The sequence below is a fragment of the Xenopus laevis genome, chromosome 8S (genome assembly GCF_017654675.1).
Source record: "Xenopus laevis strain J_2021 chromosome 8S, Xenopus_laevis_v10.1, whole genome shotgun sequence".
In the NCBI taxonomy this organism is placed as follows: Eukaryota; Metazoa; Chordata; class Amphibia; order Anura; family Pipidae; genus Xenopus; species Xenopus laevis.
The window spans coordinates 34591468-34619218 of record NC_054386.1 but is presented as its reverse complement, the minus strand read 5'-3'; the positions used below and the strand labels follow the sequence as shown (position 1 = coordinate 34619218).

The window sequence follows — 27751 nt, the reverse complement described above, 5'->3', positions numbered from 1 at the left end:
TGATATACACTCATTGCAAATATCTCAGAAAACAGGATTAATTCAATTTTATCTTAAAGGTATGATCTAGGCTGGGGGTCACCTAAACGAACCATTCCATTTTTGCACCTAAATATATAAGGAATTTGACCCTGAAATTAATGAAGCATTGTTAAAATGTATGTATTAAAGCATTAAAACAAATGTTTTACAATGTTGGTGCATTAGAAAGAAGGGCCACATCAGTTTTTTAAAGAAACATATTTTATTCAACGCTCTGACATAACAGCTAAACACCAGAACCTAGAACATTTTTTCCAAAAACTGAGGCTTCTTTACATGCAGAAATACAGTACCAGCTGCTAACAGACTTATGATCTACTGAATACTCAAATCGACATGGAAGTACAATGGCTCACGTATCATGAAACGTATATTTAAGTTCTCATATATATATATAGAATTATTTATAGGATATTTATATAAGGATATCATACTACCATAGACATAAGTTTCCATAATGCAATTGAGAGGATGACTTGTTTGATTCATACCAATAATCACATTTCATATGTGTGTAGCACAACTATTATACAACAGAACAAATAGTGTGGTGAATGTCACACAGTCCAAGACAGAACAGGTAGAAAGCAGGCAACAGTCTGAGCCAGAGGAGGGTTACGGGTCATACTGAGTCTTAGGAGATTCTGGCCTTGAAGGACTAACCCTGGTGGGAATCAAGACGGGAAAAGATAAGAAAAGGAAGGAAGGAAAAAAGGCAATCAAGTTTGTAAAGGACAAAAAAAAAACCAATTAAGGTACAGATTCCAAAAGCAAAAGTAATACCAGCATATGTTATATGTATATTTGCCACCCTTTCACAGTGAATTTAGTACTCTTCAGCAGAACAATCCTCAAAGATCCCTTGACATGCCAAGATCTCACAAGTCACTCACTTATAAATACTTGGATCTTGAGTGTCTAATGCTTCTCACAGGGCAAGAGACTCCAGACTGTATCAATCTTAATATCTGCCACTATGTATCCTGTGGATATACACTTTCAATGCAAACTTTTAAAATTCCAACCCTGAAATGGGGGGTTTAATGTTAACTGTTCAGCATTAAAGTAAAAAGGAGTTGGCAGATATCACCTTCCACTAGAGATTAAAAATGTAATAGGGGACAGGTATTTAAGAGCAGGTATGCATTGCATATGCAAATACGGTCACTTTGGCCTGTATATATATGGCTTACATAAAAATAAATCCTGTCTCAAAATATATATTTATACATCTCTTTAGGCATAGAATGGAAAAACCAGTATTATTTGGGATAGCAAAATAAGGTCTGGACTGAACCTGCTACTGCTTTGCATGTACATGTACTCTTGGGCAAGAAATAATCAAATGCACTATATTTAAAATTGTGTTTATTACCAACCTATATGCAGATCAGAAGCATTTCCCATTTTGGTTTTTAAAATACATTTTGAGTGTTGTCCACCCACACAATTCTAAACCCGTTGTCGCCCCCTAGAGTGCTTTAAACATTCAGGTTTGCTTTCACCTTCATTATCTTTCACCTTCTAATATTTAAACTGCAAACACTGGTATTTTTTTATTTCAAGTCAGGCATGTCCAAAATCAGGCTCGGGGACCAATTGCGGCCCATTTTCAAATTTACCCGGCCCTCAGCCTCCATCATGAAATTAATAATAATGTGGCCCCCCAGCACAGTGCAATCAGGAATTACGTAGCCGTAGCAGTAATATTTGGGCACATTAGTGAAATGATCTAGCACTTGGTCTATACTGCTGCCTGTGTGCTGAAGGTGTTAGCAATAGACGAGTACTGGCACGTAGAGACGCGCTGCTCTTGCATACTTTTTTAGGGCTGAAGGTGCAATAGACGTACTGATGAGCCAGTACAGTAAACTAAAGTAGTATGCGTGAGCGGCGCGTCACTACGTGCCGTTACGTGTCTATTGCTAACACCTTCAGCACACAGGCAGCAGTATATACCAAGTAGCAGATCATTTCACTAATGTGCTCAAATATTACTGCTATGACTACACGATTTCTTGTTTATGAGGTGCGGAGAGTATATCCAAACAGACTCCACTTCTCCACTTCCTAAACGCCGTGTTTGCGTCCATCTCCAGGAGTGAATGATCCTGATCACAACCTAGCTACATCGAAATGGATGTCATTTTCACCTCATTAAATCTGGCCCTCGTTGCAAAAAGTTTGGACACCCCTGTTTTAAGTGATAAGTTCATCCAGTTCTGGTCTTCTTGCAGCTTGCCTGAGAATCTTTCATTTTTAATTCTTTTAGGTTCTGGCACCACAGTCTGTTCTTAATATATGGAGTGCAGGAATGTAAATTGCTCCTCCAAGACGGAGCCATGAAGAAGAAGGTACGAAACAAGAGCTATAGACCACAGTAAGCAGCAGGTACATCAGTCACATTAAGAAGCAGCACAGTTTAGGCTATGTTAAAGGAAACATGTCAAGTTTCTGTCTCTTCCTTAATGAATATGCCTAAAAATTATATTCTTTTGACAGGTGTCCTTTAAATTACAAAATCATTCTGTTGGTGCGGTGGAGGCAATGAGGTAAATCAATTTTGTAAGCCAGTGAAATGATAATGCATAAGGGCATTGTGAGAAGAACAGAAAAAAACATTAACCAGCGATTGCTGGTTTGTTAACGTTACAATATGGCGGAAGGAACAACACTACATTTCTGTACAGTACAATACATTGGTGCGACACTGAGCCAGTGTTTACAACACAGTGAAAGAGAGAGATTGCACCATGCCTGGGAGTGGTGTAATGAATGAGCAGAAAGGGAGTAAGGGAGTTGTATTCGGCGGCCAAGCCTCCATTTAATAATCTAAGAGGGACGGGTCAGCAGATCGGATAATGGTGGGTCGTGTAGGTGATGCGGGAGCCTTCCTGCTGGATGGAAGAAAAAAATAAAACAGACAAGAGAACACAGAGCGTGATTAGCATTGTTTACACCGTGAAGCAGTCAGCCCAAATTCCCCAGGCAGACGGTGAGACACCTCTAACCACCATTTTGTTGTTAAACACATGTGCAAATGGATTTCTATCCACCTTGGCAAAAAAGGAGAACGTTGAAAAATTAAAAGGATAAAGGAGCCATAAAGGGGAGAGGGAGGGGTAGAACATGTCATGTTATCACTGTTAATAGTGAGGGGTTTGTCACCTTGGATACTAAACTTATTTTGTCTGCAGCACAAAGCATAGCCTAAAGTGCTGTTGCAAGTAAAAATAAAAAGTGGTACTGCAGGTTACAAAGTGATCACTACTAGCTTTTAACTCTATGTTGGGTTGTCCAAAGCAGTAGGTAAGGGGTATGGCATGCTGAAGGCCACATGGGAAGAACCCTTGTTCACAGTATTGAGTGTTCCTAAAAGCAATATCCTTAATAAGCTAACCGGTGCTTCTACACAAAAAGCTGGCTTTAACTACAGTTAATAAGTTAAAGCATCTTGAAGTCATGGCAGTTAAAAAAAAAAATCAAATCATGGGAAATATTGTTCACACACAAGGTAGCCATTGGGGTGAAAGGGGTGCATAGATATAGGGGTGTTGTAGCTGGGATCATTGACAGTGTTTATTGCTGTTCCTTGTGTCAAATTATGGGACTGCTGGGGCAAGCAATAATGGAGCCAGTGAAACATTGCCACTAAAAAGTCATGTCCGATTTAGTGAAGGAAAAAGTAGCTTGTCCACAGAAACATACATTTTCGATAAACTGAGTAAGATACCTGTTGAATTTCACTGCTTTCTGTTCTTTTCAGATTGTGGAATGGGACACTGCTGAGCCGTGCTGCACTAAAGCTAGGTGCTGAGGAGACTGTCTGGTTTGCCTAACAATTGTACAAGGCCCTAAGATAAGTGTACTTCTTATAATTTGAAAGTAAGTAACTGATAATAAAAGCAAAGAGATATAGCCACACTGGAAAATGAAATATGCTAAACTTATGGTGGTAGTTCACTTCATTATAGTGCTTCTCACTATAGAACATAAAGGGATGCGTATTGTAAAAACTATATATATTATAAATATAGTGAATAAAGTACCCCCTCTTATAAAATATAAGGATAGTGAGTCATGTGACAGAAATGGCATCAGAACTCACCGTTTATAACTGATGACATCAGAACTCATGCTCGAAAAAAGCAGCTACATGCGCGACGGGGATGGGGGCGATCTGGCTGGTCTGCCTAGGGTGGCCAGCAAGCCTGGCCTGCCGCTGCGGGTATATGTACCATTTCCCTTATATTATACATAGTAGTCTAAAGTTGTACATTGTATTCAGATTATCTGTTAACAACACAATCCTTAAAATTAATTATTGCACAACATTGTAGGTCTTCATGTCCTAATAAATTTTTCTACTTTTTATATTTGTCTCTTTATTTTTGGAGATCCTCACATCCTTTGGATACAGTGTTTTTGGTTTTTGCACCTTGGGACTGAGGTGAACTGTGAGTGTTTTCTCCTTATTATTTTTTCAATTATGTATTTTTGTATCTTTACTCATTTAACATTCATTTGCTGAGTGGTACCATAGATATTTTTTTATGTGGCAGTAGCACAAACCAAAGTATTTTCAAATGGTACATATACCCTGCATAGGTATTATGGGTTAATAAAAACAAAGGAAGCAGGGATAATTGCCTGCGACCTTGGATTGGTTTTAAACAAAAAAGGGGTGGGATCACCTGGGTTTAAATTCTGTACTCAATTTCTTACATACAGACACACCTATTATCCAGACATTGACTGGGGTAATGGGGTTGCTAAGACAGAAAAAGCTAGTAGGTTTGTAAATATGCTGAATGACAACTTTTTATTCCAGCTCGTTCAAGAACCTACTAGGAATAACTCTCTTTTGGACCTTGTAATAACTAACAATACTGAACTCATCTCTAACATTTGTGTGGGTGAGCATTTAGGGAATAGTGATCATAACATGGTCGGTCTCCTTTGAGATTCTGTTGCAGAAGCAACTCTATAAGGGAGTAACTAAAACACTAAATTTCAGACGTGCAAACTTTGACAGTATAAGGGCATCTCTGCAACATATTAAGTGGGAAATGCTTTTCACAGGGTTAAACACAGAACAAAAATGGGAAGTCTTTAAAATGCTGCTTAATAAATATACTTGTCAGTATATTCCACTTGTAAGCAAGGAACGTCGTTGCAAAGCAAAACCTTTTTGGTTCAATAGAAGCGTTGGTGTTGAGGTGGGTAAGAAAAGACGTGCTTTTAAGGCTTTCAAGTTAGCTGGTACAGACGAAACATTTATAAGGTACAAGGAGGCCAATAAATCATGCAAAGAAGCTATAAGGCAAGCTAAAATTGCTATAGAAAAGGATATTGCAGCAAGCAGTAAAAATAATCCAAAATTATTTTTTAAATATGTCAATAGTAAAAAAATGAAGCAGGAAGGGGTGGGACCCTTACTATCAGAGGGGGGTCAGCTGGTTGATGAAAACAAAATAAAAGCGCAGATTCTGAACTCCTATTTTTCATCTGTCTACACAAATGAAGAACCAGTAAGTGAAGGTTTCCTTCTTAACACTCCCAATTCTAGTAATACAACTAATGATGCATGGTTCACACATGAAGAAATTCAAAAGAGACTTGAACATGTTAAGATTAACAAAGGTCCAGGGCCAGATGGTATTCATCCAGGGTAATTAGCGAGCTTAGCTCTGTGATTGCCAAACCTCTTTACTTAATTTTTCAGGATTCATTGAGATCTGGCATTGTGCCGAGAGACTGGCGAATTGCTAATGTGGTGCCTCTATTCAAAAAAGGATCCCGTTCTCAGCCTCAAAACTATAGGCCAGTTAGTCTGACGTCAGTATTAGGAAAGCTTTTCGAAGGGTTAATAAAGGATAAGATACTGGACTTCATAGCAAATCATAATACTATGAGTTTGTGCCAGCATGGTTTTATGCGTAATAGATCTTGCCAGACTAACTTAATTTCTTTTTACGAGAATGTAAGTAGAGACCTAGATTCTGGGATGGCAGTGGATGTGATTTACTTAGACTTTGCTAAAGCATTTGATACAGTGCCACACAAAAGGTTACTGGTTAAATTAAGGAATGTTGGCCTGGAACATAGTATTTGTACCTGGATAGAGAACTGGCTAAAAGATAGACTACAAAGAGTGGTGGTAAATGGAACATTTTCTAATTGGACCAGTGTTGTTAGTGGAGTACCGCAGGGCTCTGTACTAGGTCCCTTGCTTTTCAACTTGTTTATTAATGACCTGGAGGTGGGCATTGAAAGTACTGTTTCTATTTTTGCAGATGATACTAAATTGTGCAGAACTATAGGTTCCATGCAGGATGCTGCCACTTTGCAAAGTGATCTGTCTAAACTGGAAAACTGGGCAGCAAACTGGAAAATGAGGTTCAATGTTGATAAATGCAAGGTTATGCACTTTGGCAAAAATAATATAAATGCAAGTTATACACTAAATAGCAATGTGTTGGGAGTTTCCTTAAATGAAAAGGATCTAGGGGTCTTTGTAGATAACACGTTGTCTAATTCTGGGCAGTGTCATTCTGTGGCTACTAAAGCAAATAAAGTTCTGTCTTGCATAAAAAAGGGCATTAACTCAAGGGATGAAAACATAATTATGCCTCTTTATAGGTCCCTGGTAAGGCCTCATCTGGAGTATGCAGTTCAGTTTTGGACTCCAGTCCTTAAGAGGGATATAAATGAGCTGGAGAGAGTGCAGAGACGTGCAACTAAATTGGTTAGAGGGACGGAAGACTTAAATTATGAGGGTAGACTGTCAAGGTTGGGGTTGTTTTCTCTGGAAAAAAGGCGCTTGCGAGGGGACATGATTACACTTTGCAAGTACATTAGAGGACATTATAGACAAATGGCAGGGGACCTTTTTACCCATAAAGTGGATCACCGTACCAGAGGCCACCCCTTTAGACTAGAAGAAAAGAACTTTCATTTGAAGCAACGTAGAGGGTTCTTCACAGTCAGGACAGTGAGGTTGTGGAATGCACTGCCGGGTGATGTTGTGATGGCTGATTCAGTTAATGCCTTTAAGAATGGCTTGGATGATTTTTTGGACAGACATAATATTAAAGGCTATTGTGATACTAAACTCTATAGTTAATATAGGTATGGGTATATAGAATTTTAATTAAAAGTAGGGAGGGGTGTGTGTATGGATGCTGGGTTTTCATTTGGAGGGGTTGAACTTGATGGACTTTGTCTTTTTTCAACCCAATTTAACTATGTAACTAACTATGACTAAGCGCCGGAGGGTGCGAAACGCGTAAAGTGGGATATATGGGGTTAGTAGGTACCAAATACTTTTTTAAATGTGATTACTAATAAATTATTTGTTTTTACTCTAAGAGGCCTTGGGACATATATCTTTTTTTGATATAAACCTTTTTGCAGCTTTAGGCATAGTCACATACTGCTGTTTTGTGTCCATGTTGGAATTAACAAGAGCCATTAACAAAATAAAAAGGAAGCTCTTGGCCATCCTGGACTTGCAAAATAGAAGTTTCACCACATGATGAACTTTTATAAAGTTTTGTGTGCTGACGATATCGCTTCCTTGTGACTCTAAAAATGTTACAGTAATTCACTTTTATTTTGCATGCCCAGAAAGCTCAAGAATGGTGCCGTTATGCTGGAGGCAACTAACTAACCATTTTTGAAGACTACAGATATTTAACCATTGAGGCTGTATTAGTTTTAGGTAAATCAATAACAAGTTCTTTATTATGGGGGTCATAATCAAGGTCTCTTGTGTTGTGTTTTGTCAGGATTGGGAACCCTAATATTAGCCACTACTAAACTCACGTTGTGTAACTATCAGGACTAGGAGACTAACCAAGAAAGCTGAGCACTAAGTCAAGGACATAACAATACAATCAACACCAACACAAGGACATGCAGTTTACTACTCGAGTGAGTGTTCTGTAATGAGTGGGAGCAAGGAAGGGAAGAGGTGAGCTGAGGCAAGCATGGGAATACTGAGTGGAGGAGAGCTGTGTGAGATGGTCTTGGGAGAACTATAAATTTGAAGGGGGCATTGTGTGACCGAGTTGCCAGGCACTGTTGGTTTTTTGGAAAGTAACACAAGATACACAAGTATGTAGAGTAGGGACAGGGGAGTTGAGTTTGGAGAAACCAAAAGGCAGAATGACATCTATAACATCTGCAACATATTTACAAGTAGGACATCATCCAATGTATGTTCCACCCATCAGCTTAATCACCCTCTAATTGGATAACATCCCTCCATTTTTACAATGGACTATTACATTTAGACACTACTGGGGAAGCTACTACTTCACTGTACTCAAAGTGGTTGGCCATACACTGGCCGATAAAAGCTGCCGACAGCTTATTGGCCTGTGTATGGGGGCCCAAGACGGGCTTCCCCGATCGAAAAGTCGGCCAGATCTGGATCGGATGGGACTAAAAATCCAGTCGGATCACGGCCGCATCTGTTCGTTGATGCGGTCCCGCGATCCGACCGCCTGTTCCCGTTCACTAGGATCCGATCGTTGGGCCCTAGGGCCCACGATCGGATCAGCCCGATATTGCCCATCTCTCCGTGTATGGCCACCTAGGAAGCACATAGTAAGGATATTTCTAATGGTCTGCCCCTTGGATTTGAACTGAGCCAACATGTTTGTCTTGTTTTCTGTACTACAGGCCAATATACCAGTAAGATGCCCAGTTTGTCTGGAAGCCATTCTGTATCCATCTGTCATCCAGTTCACATATTTAGGTTTAGTCCTTATATGTAAAGACTAGAAGGGAACACCAATTGTATGGATCTGTTAATGTAAGCAAACAGTGGCAGAAATCTGCCTGGCAACAGGGCGTAAGACAATAAATGGGTATATGTGTCACACACGTGAAGATCACAGTATGGGACAGGAAGCACACGGGTCATGTGACTGAAGATGTGTGACACATACCGTAACGATTGCTCCTCAAGGGTCACTGATAGTTATTCTGAAAGATAACGAAGTCAGAGGCTGAAAGCAGCCAAAGCCACAATTATGTGGGGGTAGCATGCTTGCACGCACTAAAGCTTCAACTCCACAGACACATTTATATAAATATATATGCCCAGCAATATGAGTGAATCTGTACTGCTATTGTCATTCCAAGTACAACGTATATCACACATGTATACCTCATGCCTGTGCAAAAAACATGTAACACATGTAAAGTAACTGATCTGTAAGACCTTGGTTCTGTAACCTATAGCACTTAAGTTGTTGCTAAACTACATCTCCCACAATTCCCTGAAAGGGGCAGGTTACTAAGTAGTAATATAGCAGCTGGAGAACAACTGGATGCCTTTCCAGCTGCTCCAGCATTCCCAGAATGTTCAGCACCAGCAGGAATATATTTGTCTGCCCACTTGAAGCTTAAATTGCAAACCTTAGCTCTTGGCCTGAAAAAAATCCAGCAATTTGGGGGAAAAAAAATTTGCACGATTCGGGTTATCCGACTAAATCGTGCTTTTTAAATAATAAATAAGGTCTAGTCATGGATTCTAGTTTGGTCTGACTTTTTTTATTTTAAATACTCGGAAAAAAATTTATTTTGATAAATAAGGCCCCTAATTCTGAGTTACAGAAATAAATGCATTACACAAAAACAATACAACAGTGCATATTCCTTGATTAGACATACACCTGAATAAGTGCAAGTGCAGAAACATGTGCAAATACAAATGGAGAGGCAAATCTGAGCCAAACCTAAATAAGCTACAGCACTGTCTGTGTATATAGGAACTGGATCCCAAATAGAGGCACTGGACATAGCTTCCCGCTTCAGTGACTAATGGCTTTTCCTGTGTACATATGGTACACAGGAAAAGCACAGAATGTTTTCATGCATTCAGTGCAATCAGGGTGTTTGTATGTATGCAGGAAAATTGTCCATCACCAAAAGGGTAATAGGATGGGTGAGTAACAAGCCAATCAGAGCAATCGTATGTAACACAGACACCCACTTGTTTCTGATATGGTGCAAACCACTCAAATGCACGCACTGAATCTGGACACATAAATTATACATTGGAAGCAGATGGTAAATAATCAGTTGGGAATGTATGCCTCTGAGCTGGTAGTAGGGTTGCCACCTTTTCTGGAAAAAAATACCGGCCTTCCTATATATTTATCTTTCTTCCCTATTAATAACATTGGGATCAGCCATCATTTTTACTGGCCAGGTGGCAACCCTAGCTGGTAGTATGTAAATCTGCCCCTATAAAAGATTGTATTTATAAGCACACACAACTGTACTACAATAAAGGTACTAAAGGTGTCTGTTCTGTATATCACACCTGCACAGCTAACTGCCTGATGCAGAACAACAGAATGATCCAAAAGTCCTTCAGTTGTTGAGGACAAGCAAGGTCATCATGATGTCATCAATGACCCATACCACAATGTCATCAATAACACTTGCACTGGCGGTGGGGTTGCAATGAGATCTCATTCTATATACAAGAGAAGGTCAGGAGGATTGCAAGAATCAATGCTTCTATAATAGCATAGGGGGTTAGTGTAAAGAAATGTATTTGCTGTAACCCGATAGCAACCAACTGGCCAAAATTTTGATCAGTTTACTACAAGTTAGAAAATTAAATTAAGACAATTTAGCACACAAGAGTGATTATACAAAAACACTGGCCTTTCTTTTACAAAATTATCTATTGAGTGTGTTATTTTGTGCCAAATATTGGTGTGCCATGTCTTCCTGGCATTTTGATCATTTTTTATATTTCCCTGATGCTTGTAGCAACCAAAAAGAACTATTATGCTATTATACAAATGCGCTATAATTTGTGGTGCAAGTAACCCTATCCCAAAACAAGCAATGCAGTGAAGCATTGGCCATTAAAACGTTTTATATAAAAGTTACCCTTTAACCACTAACATTCTAACTGTTCCACTACTAGGACCCTTTAAGCCAGTTCATGAGATTGTTGTAGTTATTTTAGGAATGGCCATGTGGATCACTACAACCTAGGCCAACGTTTCTATATTATGTAGGATATCATGGACCGAGGGTTCTACAAAGGCAAAAAAAATAGAACAGCACTTGCCAAGGTTTTTAATAAAAAGATTAGGTGACATTTGTCAGGGGTGTTGACGGAGGATGGGCTAATTACAAAATAATAGAGGGTGCCAAGGGGACTACCTGAAGAGGGAGTAGTAGGAGGTTACAGCAAGGTCTGATCTGCTATCTAAGGAGAAAGAAATGGGAAGTCACAACAAGGTTTGAAGGTCTTACTTCTATCTAAGGTAGAAGAATAAAAGGAAGAATAAAGAGGTCACAGTTAGTGGGTAGGGTGTATTAAGGAGGAAAGATTAGGTCACAGAAAGGATCTACATAAGGATGAAAGGTTAGGATGCCACAGTTAGGACTGAAGTTCTACTTAATGAGGAAGGATTAGGGTATCACAATGAGATCAAAGGGTTCTACCTATATAACAAGAGGTTAAGGAGAGAAATGTATATAGAATAGAGAAAGTGATGAATAAATTAGCAAAATGAAGATGATCCAAGATTTGAATGTTGGTGTACAATGGATTGGTTGGTATGTACGTATATATGAATTGAGTGGTATGTACGTATATCTAGAGAATGATGACCTGAATGATGACCTGCTTAGATGAATCCAAAGATGAAATAGTTCTGCATTACATATAATCACTATATTCTGTATTGGCAGCATACTGTAGTTTTGAAACTAACATTTTTATGCAAGCTTGACCTGGAACTCTTCAGAAGGTCTCAGGAAGACAGGACAGAATAAGCTCTGTTCTTGTCAATGACATAAATCCCTCCTTTGAACAATATCTGTTTCACAGAAACACTTCTTTTCATAGTCATTGCTAACCCGTACAGTTGGCATACAATAGTGCATAAATTGAAAGCAGGTTATGTTTTCCCCCATAAAATGGATTCTTCGTTTAGTCAGGTACCACCAAACCTTCCAAACTTTTACAAATCAGCAACAATATCACTCTGAAGAACCATGTACTTCAGAGACTCATCTTTCTTAATGTTAAATGCATTTTACACTAAAAGTGATGCCATGTGTATATAGACACAAGTTTAAAAGTACCATGGTTAAGAATCATGGGCTGTAATTCAGTAGGTGCAAACGTTTGTGCAAATATGTATGCCTGGTTGAGAACAGACTGCAGGTGGGTGCATGTTATGCCTGCCACATAAGGGTTGGAATGTGGGTTGGACAAGGACAGTCACCTGCACATGTCCCTTACATGCGTGCTATCCTTAGAGCACCTATGGGAGCCCTGTTCTTGATGCCTTTCAAAGTGCAGGTACTAGTGGTGTGATAGTACGTGCTGTAGTAGTAAGTTCTGAGCCCATAACTGCACACAGTTGTGTCTGCTTTTAGTCAGCCCTCTTGTTAATTTAAACCATTACCAATTGTCAAGTTTATTTGTTCCAAAATTAAGATTATTGGTTTCTGACAATTAAAAGATGTGATCTAAAAGGTGTGATTTTTGTGACTAAAGCTCCAGTTAGCAGTCGCATGATTGAGATTCACCTTCTGAGGTGCAAGGGATTAAGTATGGTTGCTCCTATTTTAGGTACACATACCTTGGGACACCAGGAGGTGCACGGTTAGGCCTTGATGGGATTTGGGGAGGAGGCCCGAATGGGTCTGGTGATGCTCCAGGTCTGGAGGGTACAGGGGGAGCGCTTCCAAGAGTGGAGCCTGGAGGAGGAGGACCAGGAGCAGGGCCTCTAGAGCCAGGCCTTGAGGGTGGCACAGCAGGAGCTCTTCTCTGAGGGGTAGGGCTTGATGTTGGAGACCTGAAAGGCATGTAATCCACATTTTCTTAGTCTCATTATATTGATATAATTATTGCTTTTGTCCCTGAATAAGGAGATCTAAATTACCTGCGCCCAGTTTGCATATTCTGCACCTGAAGCCAAGAATCATCCACTGGAGGTGGCATTGGGGTGCTGATTGTAGTTGTACTGATGTCACCAATAATATTCAGAGCCTCTTTCAGGGCACGGTACATCTTTAACATCTCATCCCGATGCAGAGCCTGTTCTGCTGACTCCTCCATCAGTGTATTCTGATCACCGCAGGAGTACAGGTTGGCCAGGAGGTCGGAATGAATGAAATCCTTGGTCTGTGTGCCACAGATGGAAATGTAAAGCTATAATATGCTACTGCAAGATGGTCTGGAAAATGTGGCTATTGTTACAGGGCAAGGATAGGTAGAATCACTGGGGGATGGCAATGTGTTATTACCCCCATGACTCCCTGCACAAGGTAAGACTTGGCATGTGTGCATTTTAGAAGTGGTGGGAACTGTTTTTTTACTTAAAATAAGCGAAGTCAGATAGCCTGACAGGTAAGTAGGGGAGCAACACGGTGACCCACCCTGCTACATACAACTCCAGTCCATTGTATTTTTTAGTGTAGTGTAGCACCGGTCTTGGTAACAGCTTAGCAATTTAAGTTACTTGAGGGTGCTTAACAAATTAGTGCCACCCTGTGACTCTACCTTTACTTGTCCTTTAAGAAGGGATCTGAATCCAAGATTTGGTTTGGCCCAATCTTAGGGCTTTTTGAAGGATTTCAAAAGTGGTCAGTCAAGCTAAAGTTCTAAAACCAAACTGGGCTGGGCAACAGAGCAGATCCATTTTTCTCAGCTTGTAAAAAGAATGCAGACAGAGAGCAGTGGAGCCAATGCTCCACATGCCATAATGTAATATTATAATTTTGCTAAAACGTGAATATACATATTAGGTTTCCTCCTTGGCCTATTATTTGGATAATTACAAATTTTATGGATATAGTGGCAGAAGCTACAACAAATAAAAAAGAAGACCAACTGAAAAGTTACTAATAATAGGATATTTTATAACATAGTAACATTTAACTTAACGGTGACCTACATACATTGATTATCATGAGATGCATGATGGTTTTGGGCATCAGGTCTCTGATCGTCTTGTTGACAATGGCCATGTAGGAATCCACCAGATTGCGGATGGTCTCCACCTGCCTCTCAAGCTGAGGGTCCATGGAATGCATGAAGCTGTCTGAGCCATTCTCCTCTGACTCACTCGCCTGCAGGACCATGTAGAAAACACAGAGGGAAATGTGAGTCAAGTTTCTCCTGTGCCATGGAGTTGGCTACAGAACCAGTAGACACACACATTTACCAGGGATTTATGTTGTCCAGTAAGCCAGCATTTTGGGTGATGATCAAAAAATTATAAAAGGTTTAATATTCTAACACAGGTGCCAAGTTCCAAATACCCATAGCGACCAATCATATATTTTAACATGTAGTAAACTGCACCTGTGTTAGTAAATGAGCCCCATTACATAAAAATCTGACTTCCATTTTCACTGGTAATTACATTTTAAAGAAGTCATAGGCTGAGAATTCCCTTGGATGGTTGTCTCTGATACCAAAGTGAGAGTTCTATGTAGCCTAATGGCTCCTGTGCATGTACACAATTAGTATGAAGGGTCAAATAGTAAATTACAATTTTCCAGTTTTAGAATTTTAATCCCCCTATTCGAATGTAAATTCGAATGTGAAATTTATCACAACTCGACCGTGAAAACAGTCCTAATTAAAATATTTGCCACCCAAAACCTGCCGAGTTCACGTACAAGTCAATGGCAGAGGTCTGGTGAGCCATGTGGAGATGTTAAAAGCCTTCCTGACATTTGAGGGTGTTTTTTTGAGAAAAACTCAATTTGTACAAATCGAATACGATTCAAATTTTCGGGTCGAACCATTTGATCCAATATTAGACATTCAAATTTTTTCTTAAATAAACTCCCGGTCGAAATGTGATTAGAATTTTAAAAAATTCACTTGAATTTGAAATTTGACCTTTGATACATGGGCCTCTTAAAGTGTGAAAGAAAATTGGAAGATGAACCCTGCGTGCACATGGTATAGTTACATATTTAAATCTCTCAGTTTGGCTCATGTACAGACAGTACAAACCATAAAGGAACCTCATACAAGAAGAAAGTACAGTTCTGCACCTGCCGGTAAGGTGTAATGTCTCATGTTAGGCATGCAAAATAAAATTAATGTTAATGGAATGCTCAGAAGGACTGCATAGCCATGATAGAAAAGAGGGGAAAGACCCCAACTTAAATGTTTAGTCCAGATGCAAAAAAAAGACCAAACTGAAAATAAAAATGATGAAAACTGAGATCCAGTGCTTGATACAAGGACCTTCCCCTCAAGCAGAAGGTGAAAGGAAAATATGGTGGTCACAGGAGCAGAAGAGGGAGATTCAGCAACTCCTTTGCAGCTGTTTGCAAAACTTACTTTATCTTTGTCCTTTGAGGTCAGATTGAGCCACAAATAGAAATAAAAAACACACAAAGGGACAAAATAGAAAAATACTATTGTTAGTTGTTAAGGATGGATCCTTTGGCCTCAATATTATCAAGAATAAAATTGTCAGAGGAGGGGCTGCAATATAAAATATTCTGATTTGATATGAGAAGAACTGAATGAAGATGAATGCTGCGTGTGAGGGCCTTGTGTATGCTTAGCATTTAAATGTGAGGAATTCTGGTGTTTTCGTGGTGGTGGCGTCTACAAGACTGGACTTCTTCCTTAATAGGCATCACACACAGTATTTCCATATTGACTGAAGCTTCTGTATCTTCTACCTGAGAGTGATATGTAGGTCACACAACCAATTGTAAAATGTCTCTTGACATGGACGTTTGTTTTCATGATACACAAAACAACAACAAAGACTAATATCTGATTAATTACTTTGACTTACTGGAACAAGTGAATTACAACATAATATTACCTCCATGTGCTCAGGGCGTGCCTTCAGGAAAAAGTGACCTCACAGAAAGGGAAATGCAATAAGAATAGAGGTATATGCTTCTCTGTCAGGGCTAATCATGAAACTCAAGAACAAAGAGGAGCAATCATCCATCCAGCCAATCCTTAACTTTCTATTTTTATGAGAAATCTGCCCTCTTTAGATTATATTATTGTCTACATACATAATGGCCTTTGTATGTCTGCTTATAATGCCTATGAATGGAAGAAATGGCTTGGCAGGATCATTGATTCAATATAAAGAGAGGGCATAAAATCCATAGCTCTTGGTATGCCAATGTGGAGGGCATTACTAGTTTTAATGTAGCCATGCATTTCTTAATTTATTTTTGTACTCACCCCAGCTCTCTCTGGGTAGACCCCAGCCCGCATGAAAGAAGCCTTCCAGCTATCCACCTCTTCTTGAGTTTCACAGGCCAGCTCCAATTGACGGTAATCCTTGTAAACATTTCTATACAGATACAGGAGAATGAGTAAGCTAGCTGATATATTCAGTGCTCATGCATATGTATACATCGGTCATGGCCTTGGTGTCGGCCCCCAGCTTTTGCACAACATCAAAAAAGACAACTGGACATCCACAACAGTTGTGGAGCCACTATTTCAGGAGGACAGCTATACCTCGGAGACAACAATACAAAACGAACCATTTGGTATAAATTTCAGATGAAATGGCTTGTAAAAGAACTGTGCATCAGGCAACATGAACAAGGTGCCCTGGTTGTTAAACATTTATGTTTACTTGGCAATGAAGCAAACGCAACTACTTGTTACTGACCATCAGACCAATCAGATTTTGCCTGTACATGTTTGCTTATTATCCACCTGATGTGGATTTAACAGTCATATATTGACTGTTTATATTTATTTCTTTTTAAGGGTAAAACAACTATTTGGCAGAAAACAATCACATACTTCACCAAAATGTTAATGATGCTGGTACTAGAGGAAATAATGTTATTTTGTGATGTACTGTAGGTGGCTATCCTATAAGCAAATGTACAACTGCCATCACATTCTGCCAATTGTTGTGTGATGGGACTTTATTTTAGCAGTTTGGATCATGGGATGTGCAAAAGTCAGCTAGGCAGCATGTTCCCAGTAGTACAGGATGGCTAGATCTCTACCCACCTTTGCTCAGTGTTGAATAGTGCGAAGATGTGCTTGCTGGACATGAATCCTTTCTCAATGTCCCTTAGCTTTAAGTTGTCCACTGGCAACATGTACTTTTTCTCCTTTTCCTATAGACATAAATAAAGAAACATGAGTGACAGAATTCCAAATGATTTATAATATTCTTATAATTTACAGTAATGGGTACATTATCCATTATAATACACCAGTGACAATCAGAGATCCTTGACCTGTATGATTCAGCCTTGAACTTTGTGGTCTCAGAACACCTCTCAGAACATCTTTATAATTTCCAATAGGGGTACATTATCCCTTATTATACATGTCATAATCCCTGACATGTAAATCTTAGCCTGTGGCCTAGTGATTTGTTATTTCCTTATGATTTAAATTGGGGGTCATTATAATACCACCTTAATGCTCCTCAGCTTCAGGTTGTCCACTTGCAACACATACTTTTTCTCCATCTCCTACAGACATAAATCAAGAAACATGAGTGACAGAATCCTCAGTGGCTTATTTTATATCCTTATCATTTATCTTATATCCTTATTATTTACATTAAGGGATAGATTCCTTATAATTTATGCGTGCAGCCCTGTGTTTTTAAATTGTCACAGAACCCCTCAGTGACTTATACTATCCTTATAGTTTACAGTAGGGGTGTACATTATTCCTTATAATTCATTCTAATATTCTTTTTATTTACAGTGGGCATACTATCCCTTGTAATACATTTGAATATGCTTATACTTTATAGTAGGGGTACATTAGTTCATATAATACAACTGTATACAGTTGTGTAAGTTCCTGGTGCTGCTTGGATCATACCACCACTGTGGTGGGATCATCACCGATCAAATCATAATGCAAGCCTATGGAGACCCTTGGAAAAGGACTGCATAACCACAATGAAGCAGTCCTATCCCAATGGCATTTTACAGACCTGATTTTTTATGATCAAGCAAGGTGTCCTGAACACCCCATACATGGGCCAATAAGCTCCTGACTCAGTTATGGGCAAATTGGGCATCTATGACCAGTTTAACTGTATTCGTTATACATTTTTTCATGTTAGGAAAAAATTAATCCATAGAGTGAAATGTAATTGCAGAGAGAAGACAGAGATGGAAAAGGCAGCTCAGAGTTAGCAGCTGACCCAACCAGGCACGTGTTTTTAACAACTAATGGTGGCAGCATTCCAACAACAGCAGGGATATTGGACTCTATCTACAGTACCTGCAGCTTAGAGTTTAGTAAAGAAAGTTTGCATTTCATGGACCTTCCATGCCAGAATCTGCAACAGTGAAGGAGGTCTTGTGGAACTGGGCCTTTACATGACTCTCCATGTTTCAACTGCGTTCTGGTTACTATGCTTAGCAACAACCCTAGCAACCAGAAAGCTTCTGGAGAGACAAACTGAAGGCATACAACGACAGGTGAAGCCAAGTTAGTCTTTGCGTAGCAGCCTCTGGAATTGTAACTCCTGTTGAATATCACAACATCCTTTGCTAACACAATGATAAGATTCAGGCAGGGCAGGTTGGAAAATCAGGGGCATGGCCATAAAGGTATATGGGGCTACATGATCCTTTGTTTCACAGGGGGTTCCCTCTTTGCCATGAAACAATATATTGGCAGTTAAATATTAAGCTGCCATTCTTCAACCTGGAGGTGGAGCTGTATAGAAGTTGCATAAGGAATAAAAAGTAACAATAATAATACAATTGTATCCTTATAGAGCAAAAGTTTTTTTGGCTGCAAAAGTTTTTGGCCCTCATCTGAAAGCTGGAAAGATGTAGATGAGGAAGGCAAATAAATCAAAAACTATTTTAAAAAATGAAGACCAATTGCAAAGTTGCTAGGAATAGGACATTCTATAACATACTGAACCACCTCTTGAAAATTATGGGAGGGGATGAGCTTTGCTCCAAAAGGAGCGACTGATTTGATTGCTATAGAATCTTCTTACTTCTTACTTGTTGAGAAATCTGGGAGACATAGTACAACAAACGCATGCGTGTCTGCAGAGTGCAAGTTAGGATAATGAGTTTATTTATCCTGAAGGGGCTTTGAAAGGAAATACCAGGGAGGAGACGTCCAACATTTACAGCTGTGAGTAATTGTGGGTACGGCTGAGCTGCAAAGAAAACTATGCATCAGCATTTTGCAGAATTCCAAACCTTCTCTGTAGAGAGATTTTAAGGCTGCAAGAATAAATCAGGATATTACCTGAGTCCAGTTTTATAACTACCGATGAGAGCCCAGGCCAATCACTCTTCCTGCCTGCTAATATCCCATGTTTTACACCATCTTTTATATACAATCTTACTTGTCCTCTGATGCAGGAACATGGACATCTGTTGCTGATTCTGAATTCTGGTGACTGGATAGGTTTATTATCAGGGATTTTACCTCATGTTTGCTTGAATAAAACTAAATCAATGATTCAGAGCAGCAGGCCAACCAAGAAACATACAAGCTTGCAGAGAATAAAGCTGGTCATAGATGTGCAGATTTACCTGCTATATCGGACGAACGATCAGACTTCCCCATCTCCCGACCTGCCACTAACCTTTCAGATCAAATAAAGTAGTAAAAGAACAGCACAGCTGATGTTCTGCCCCTGACAACACTCGTACCAAAGTTTATGTCCGACAAAAGCTAGTGACAGTCTCCCACAGAAAACCATACGATCGGCAATTCATGTAAAGATATTAGCGGCAGCCGACAGAAATCTTTTAACCTGTCCGATCGTCCAAACGACCGATGTACATAGGATGAAAAATGACGGAACTCTCCAAACACGGTCTGAAAATCGTACGAATCGAGGATTTGTACGATCGGATCTTTGCGTCTATGGCCAGCTTTAGTCTATTTTAACAATAGTGTATGCCATTCCAATGAATAAACTGCATAACAAACTGTAATAAATAATAATAACCTGGGTAATGATTTTTAGGTTGGTCATAGATACATATAAACAGTATCTCATACAATGAAACCTTTTGTTCCACGGCATAAGAATACTGGGTGACAGGGATGGTGGTGCCTCTCCCTCAATCTCTGCAATTATTTGATGTTCTGTATAATGAATGCTTTAGAAAGGTAATGAATATACAACTGTTTCACAGAATCCAAAGTAGAGATACAGGGGGAAAAAGGAAATGAGAGGCAACAAGAAGAAAGGATAGCATCACCCATGGACTACATCATTAAAGAGAACTAAACCCTAAAAATGAAAAAAAAAATGCCATGTTTTATATACTGAATGTATTGCACCAGCCGAAATTTTTAGCTTCTTAATAGCAGCAATGATCCAGGACTTCAAACTTGTCACAGGGGGTCACCATCTTGGAAAGTGTCTGTGACACTCACATGCTGAGTGGGCTCTGAGCAGCTGTTGAGAAGCTAAGCTTAGGGGTCACTGCAGAAAATTGGCCTGTAATATAAGCTGATGCTACAGGGCTGATTATTAAATTCTGATGCTAGTTGCACTGGTTTCTGTGCTGCCATGTAGTAATTATCTGTATTAATTACTAATCAGCCTTATGCTGTGACATTTTACTGTATATTTTGAGTCAATCCCTAAGCTCAGTAACTGACAGCAGCACAGAGCATGTGCAGTGAATCAGCAGAAAAGAAGATGGGGAGCTACAGGGGCATCTTTGAAGACACGGATCTTCCCTGCTAAAAGGCTTTTGTTGCCTTGGGCTGGTACAGAAGCCTAAAACATGTACAACATTTCTAGTTACTTCTATAGTTTAACTTTCCTTGTCCTTTAAGGGGGTATATTTATAATGTAAAATATTGGAGAAAAACATCACTAGGATGGTGCCCATAGCAACCAATCAGAACTGTTCACCCCAGATCTAACACTTTTCTACTTATCTATAGGTGTGTCAGAGTGGGTGGAATGTGACCCGTGCTCAGATTTGACTGCCAGGAACAACCTCTTATCCTCATAGTTTATACAAAAACACAGAGGAAGTTCCACCCACTGCAACCCAACTTTTAGACAATTCAAGGGCCTAATTTCCAAGCCCCCGCAGATTTACACTGTTTTCAAGTTGGGTAAATATTAAATAAGTAGGCAAAGAAATATTGTAGGTAAATAATAGCCACATGCACATACCTCATCGTCTTTGTACCAGGAAAGATTTTCTGCAGTAAGTACAAACCAGTACTCTTTGGAACCACCTTTCATTATGCCAATGTTGTTGATGGTCAGCCAGCCCTTGCGAATTACCTGTCCAAGAGAGGGTGGAGCATTACAGCACATGTAGGAAACATCCGTACAATTTATTTGGACCTAATATCTCCTTGCTTTCTTTATTCTCAGATGGCCACATAACGCCAAACAATGAGATTGTCTTCTATTTGGCTACACACAGTGGCTTATTTGTTGTTCAGGGACTAAGAAGAGACTTTTATTTGGCCAGGTGAACCAATGTAGTCACTGCCTTACAGGATTTACTGCCTTGAACAACCAGCTTTTTAACACTTTCATCAGTTTTTTGTGTTATATTAGTTAGTCAAAGGAACACTACGCTTGTATAGAGAATTATGTTACAATATTTCAATTAACAAATGTTTTTTATATATTAATTGTAAAGTTACTTTTAAAAGTAAATTGAAAATAAGCCATTTTATGTGTGTTCCTTACTCACAAGGATGCCATGTGCAACAAAACAGAGAGTTGATTCTGTCATGGGTTTTTATATTCTTGCAAGTTATACTGTGAAGTCTAGTGTTCCTTTAAGAACCGGTGGTTGTATTTTCAGCCTGCAAATACAATGAAGTTCGACCAACCTTGGCATCATTTCTTTAGAGGAATGTATTTTAGCTTTATACATACTCACTGTGAAGGGCACTTGGCAAGGGGTGGGTAGTGTCTTCGCTCAACAGCAAGAGCGTTACAAGGACTATGGTTGCAAAATAACCTTATGGCCATCATTTGCCTGTTTCATTCAAAACGATTATTTTGGAGCATGGGAAGACTAATAGAAATACACCACCGGTTCCCTCTGTCCCTGAACATCACATTATATTAGACCACATGAGGAATAAGTAAACGAAAAAAAATAGGATGAAAATGACCTTTTGTAGAGGAAGATAAGCCGTGAACAGGAGGCACATGCACACACACTTCAGACAAAAATCAGCACACGTCCAGAGAGCGCAATGACTGCCATTTTGTGCAGTACAAGGCCAAACCAAGACCAAGACATGGCAGAGAAGCAGCTTTGCCTCGACCGACTTTCTCTTCAAGGTGGCAACTGCAAATCCTTTGGTTTTCTTGCAGCCCAGCAGAAGGAAAGTGGCAGAAAGCAGTGCCGTCATCTAGTTAGCGCTCCCTTTCAGTAAAACGCATAAGTGAGATGGAATAGCAGCTTAATGTGTGCAAGAAGCATTCTCCAGTCTTATTACAGCACAAAGGAGTAATCAAAGTAATTGGCCCTCTACTCTAATACTATGCCTAATTGTGGGGCAACCTCCATAATGGGAGTTTGGAGCAGAGGCCATAAGCCTTGAGGGTGAGCATTTGTAAGCACAGTCATTTGCTTTTCTAGATACACCTGAAAGCCTACTGGAGGGTTGATTAGGGCGAGATTTTGGGTGAAAATATATATTTGCTGTCCTACATATTTATGGAACTATGGCTTAATACGTGGTACACTGATATTTTCCTATATTTCATCTTCTAAGGCAGGTCTTGAATTGAAAAGGTTTGGCATCCATTAGCCTAAGAGAATAATAGATTAGATCAGGGGTGTTAGACTACCAGACTTCCGTCTTTTTGAATCTACTGTCATCTGTTCCATATTCAACAAATATAGGGGCCTATTTATCAAAGATATATTTAACATGGCTATATCTGCTTAATGATGCCCATTACTTTGAATTTTACTGTTTTACTGTTTCCTGTATCTCTTGATGTCTTTTATGTAATAAATGTGTGCATAAAAACTTCATTCTCTGTATATGTATACTGTATATTCTACAAGAAACTTCCACATTATTTGCATGAAGAGATTTCTTTTACATTGTCCATATCAAAATAGTATTCTTAGGGTAGCAGTTTAGTAGTGTTAGACTACAATATGATGATTTTTGCAAAAACAAAAAAATGGTGGCATATATATTCAAGGGTAAAACAGAGCATGCTACAGTTCATCAGATGGAAATTTCACAGGCCTTGTTTCACTTGGTTAGGGTTTTAGGGCCATATTTATCAGTTGGTAAACACTCACTTTGGCCCCCCTGATTAATGTGCCCCTCAAATCCTATACAATTATATCAAGGGCTGTGAAATTTCCTTCTGATGCACTGTAGTATGCTCTATAGTCTATATTGATTCTTTGAAAAATATACCCCACAGTATTGCAGCTCATTTTCACCCCAAGAAATATGGTGCATTGAGAAGACTGGAGCATTTCCCTTGCACACACTGTTTGCAGTTGGGAAAGAAACAAGAGGTGTGGGAGGGGTAAAAGAACACGATTGGGGGGTTACTGAGAGCACTGAGATGGTGCATCTGGGAAATCCATAGGACCAATTTTAGGAATCATCATAGACCATTTGCAAGCTAAATCATGTGTATTTAAGTTGTAGTAGAATATACTGCAAACTGTATGTACCTTCATTCAAGCCTTACTTCATAAGGATTGTCCTTAAGTTTGTCTTGAGAAGTGATGGGTCCCACAGTGAAACAGATTCTGCAGAAGTAAACTGACCATCTTATGATCTTCAGCTGTTCTTAAATGGCAACTGCATGCAACCCCCAGCCTTTTACTGTCACCACTTTGCCATGATGTCTCTACCGTGCCCTCCTTTGTTCATCTTATCCTAATATCTCCACCATCCCCGAATGTCCTACTGTCACTATCCTGCCCCTGCTGTCACCATCTTGCACTAATGTCTCCATCTTGCCTTACTATCTCCACCATTCCCTAAGGTCTCCTTCTTGTACTACTGTCTCCACCTTGCCCAACTGTACCCATCTTGCCCTACTGTCTTCATCTAGCCCTACTGTTTCCATCTTGTACTATTGTCTCCTTCTTGTGCCACTGTCTCCATCTTGCCCTACTGTTTCCATCTTGCCCTACTTTCTCCATTCTGAGCTAATATCTTGCCAAAATATACCTGCTATCCCCTACACAAATATGCTACTTATCAGGGGCAATGTTATAAAAGGGCCCCTGGGCAGTTGCGCCCCTCTAAAGTCTGCTCTGACCTAATTGTGTTTGTAAAACCAGTATGTTGATGTAACAGTGTCTGGCATGTAATTTTAACAAGTAAAGTTATTGTAGTAATTGGACAATAACAAGACAAGGAAATCCTCAGTCCTCCATTCCTTACTGAACTCAAAGTCTTAGTATTGACAACTGCTGGGGATGGAGAAGTTCCTTGTTCATAAATCTATAGGAATAGTTTTATTATTATTCTCTCATACAGTAGTGTTAGAGGTCTACAGTCTAGCTTCCCAGATGCACCATGGTGTATTACAGGCATAGCCGCTGCCTCTCTCTACTCACCAGGATCTCATCCTGCACAGGGTAACCATAGCAACAGCAGCAAAGAGGATCACAAGAAGAGGGATATATATATTACTAGCTGCGCGGGATGCAGAACCCTCAGCCCGTGCACCACATGCCAATCCAGGTCACACACGCCCATTATACACACACACTTGCCAAGCCTGCGGTTTCAGGCACTGCACAGTGATGACCGCAGAGTAATGATATGAAGAGACTGACCCCATAACCTACACACTAATTTTGGGTTTGGCCACTGATAATAAACTCAGGACTCTCAGAAACATGGATCTTGGTCAACAATCTGCATCATTATGAAAATGAAGGTCAGGAATTGTATAAAGGGAGCTTCCACAGGAAGGAAGCACTTGACAGGTTCAACTTGTTCTCTGCACTTTGCGTCAAATTAAAAATTAAGAACAAAGAGCTTTAAGCAGGGAATATCCAGCACCTTGTATTCCTCGGTGCTCCCTAGGTTGTGAATGATGTGTAAGTTAGGGAAGTCCCATGGAATGGCCATAAGTCATCCACCTTCTTAACCTCTATGTATGCATCACAGCTGAAGGCAGACAGTGCTGTATATAGAGTGATGTGCAATTCTAGAAAAGCCTCAGGGTACAATAAAGAAGGCAGCGTAGAGGACATCCTCTAATGTAAATAACAGAGGCCCTTACTTGGTTGCAATGTGTCGGTGATGAATCAAAAATTACTCCACGCTTAATCAGCATCTTGAAATCCAGGCCTGCTAATGCCCGTGTTGCCTGGTCTGGCAGCAATATCTTGGAATAAGTAAACCCTCTACCTTAGGGTATATTACTAGCATGAAAAACTTTGCAAAAGCACAAAATGAGGCCTATATGAACCCAGCACTAATTAAGAGGCATCTTCTGAGGCAACCATGCAGTGTGGGTTGTTTTCCCTTGGTATTTGTTTGATAGGAATGTTAAAATATAAGTGTAACATTTCCTCATCCATTGGATAAGGACCGTGAATCATCTGAACAGCAGAAGGCGATGAAGAGCTGAAACTCCTCTTCAATTCCTAATATGCCGAAGCACCATGCACTGGTGTACTGGCAGATGCAATATCCATCATACATAAATATTGGTTGGGATCAGTGGGCTGCCATATCTATCAATAATTGTATAAAATGATATGTACATGTATTAGTACACTACTGATTTAGTTTTAGGCTTGTGTTTAGCTGGCCCATATATGAGGTGCTCAGGACCTCACCAAATGAGCAGAGCATTAAATGTATTGCCAGTCACCTTTTTTGGTTTGGTTGGACATCTTGAAGCCTATAAATCTGAGGAAAAGGGCTGCTTGCTTATTTTGCAAGTGTTCCAGAAGCCATAAAATACTACAGCCACACAATGGCTTTCTGCTGACTTACAAGAATCACATGTATGTCTGGAAGAACCAAGTTTCACACAGTTGTGAACCATCAACTATCATCCGTTGCACTGCTTGAATTGGGTGTATTTCCGATTGTAGTTATTATTAACATGTATTTATATAGCGCCAACATATTGCGTAGCACTAGTTATCCGGAATCCCATGTCCCTAGTCTCATCCCCAAAGATTTTTAAAAAAATGGATGTGATGTGATTAGCAGAAATTTGTGAAGCCCTTGTGGTGCTGCATGTAAATCATTTTACTCACCTGGTTTCCAGATGCCTTCTTTTTGTTAGTTTGGCTGCTTCTTTGTTGAGCACTGCCAAGACAGAGTAAGGAATTTAGATTCATGTGTTAAACAAGCTATTTCTAGACAGGCCAGGTTTATATGTAGGGCGCTCCCCTTTATACCCACTATTAATGGAAACATTGAACATAGTGGTAGATAACCAAAACCCTTGCCCCAGAAAATCATTGTGGATATAAATATCAGTTTCTTGTTTATTTGTACATTTGTATCTTCATGGCTTCAGCCCTTGCCAATTACTGACCCCATTCTGGTTTTATTCAGATAAATTACCAATTTTATTTCTTAGTAATGTCTTCATATATTCAGTCTTTCCTAATTTATGACTCATAGTGGTTTTATGTGTGCCAATTCCCAAATACACAGTATCTTACTTAGCAAAGCCAATGAAATCCTCGTGGTTTGTGTTCATGTAGGATAGTTCTATATCGATCAGAAGCATAACCTGTGGAAGGAACATAAATGACAATATGATTGGATGCTTCCTACCCCTGCCAAGATGCATTCAATTGTATAAGTACATAATGTGGTAAGCATATGTATATGCATTGAATTTTTAATAATCCATGTGACTCTACATATATTCTGGGTTCAAAAACTTGAGACCAAGGCAGAGAATAAACCCAGTACAATGCACAAAGCTGAGCATAGAATTAACTGATGTCTGGAGACCATGTTACCAGCTGTATTCTTCATTTAGGCAAAACAGCCTCTTAAGTGACTTACAGCAGTAGAGTTCTGTGTGCCAATGACATTAAAGTAGAAAAAAACCCCTCTGTGTATAACTATTTGGAGCTCTGCTGCTGCATACCTGACCTCCTGAAGCAGAGCTGGAAGCAACCAAGTGCAGCACTATCACTTCCATCATGTTTCTAGCTCACAGGTTCTTACTGCCAACCAGTGCTGTGTTCCAGGCCTTGACTGACAACCTGTACATGGTTGCAAATGCCAGAAGGGCTGCTCTTGCCTGCCATAGACCATCACTTTATATTGGACTTGTACAGGGCTCTTTTGGCTTCTTTGTGCTAGAAATTCCAGATCTATGCTATTTTATGATATTTCTCTAAACATTTTTACCTGGTCCTTTGTCCGCCCCTCTCGTTCACGGATGTGCGTGGTGACTATTCGTTCCATTTCCTCTCGCAGATGAGGATACTGACTAAGCTGTACAAAAGAAGGCAGATACTGTGTGGGAAATTGCAAAAGTAATCTTTCTGCAAAATGTGTGAAGGATCTGAAGGTTCCTTTATTTATTGGGACAAGATGCGAAGTGCACAACAAATCTGGCACATATTGGCAATTTTTTTGCCCATTATACACCTTACCCTGCTTTTCAGCATTATGCATGGTAAAGGCTTGTAAGGGATATATACATGTGGGATGTCCACAGAAAAGGTTTTGTCCACATCAGGGGTCCCCAACCTTTTTTACAAGGGAGCC

The 27751-nt window shown here is 39.7% G+C and overlaps 1 protein-coding gene across 10 annotated transcripts in view; it reads right to left on the bottom strand.

Annotated features, from left to right (window-relative positions):
• Nucleotides 1-225: 225 nt before the first annotated feature.
• The window catches only part of LOC108699962 (dynamin-1), a 55853-nt gene continuing 28327 nt past the window's right edge, over nt 226-27751 (bottom strand). Inside the window, exons 11-23 of one of the 10 annotated variants that reach the window (XM_018232725.2) lie at nt 27389-27475; nt 26686-26756; nt 26272-26323; nt 24607-24618; nt 21204-21317; nt 17066-17175; nt 16274-16385; nt 15398-15409; nt 13996-14166; nt 12978-13219; nt 12675-12890; nt 9000-9036; nt 226-706 (exon numbers count right to left, since the gene is read on the bottom strand). In XM_018232725.2, the coding sequence (XP_018088214.1) occupies nt 9015-9036; nt 12675-12890; nt 12978-13219; nt 13996-14166; nt 15398-15409; nt 16274-16385; nt 17066-17175; nt 21204-21317; nt 24607-24618; nt 26272-26323; nt 26686-26756; nt 27389-27475 (1221 nt within the window). In that variant the 3' untranslated portion in view covers nt 226-706; nt 9000-9014. Of the gene's footprint in view, nt 707-2567; nt 2940-8999; nt 9037-12674; nt 12891-12977; nt 13220-13995; nt 14167-15397; nt 15410-16273; nt 16386-17065; nt 17176-21203; nt 21318-24606; nt 24619-26271; nt 26324-26685; nt 26757-27388; nt 27476-27751 lie in introns of those variants that run through there. The other 9 variants (XM_018232724.2, XM_018232723.2, XM_018232721.2 and 6 more) reach the window with 9 other exon arrangements.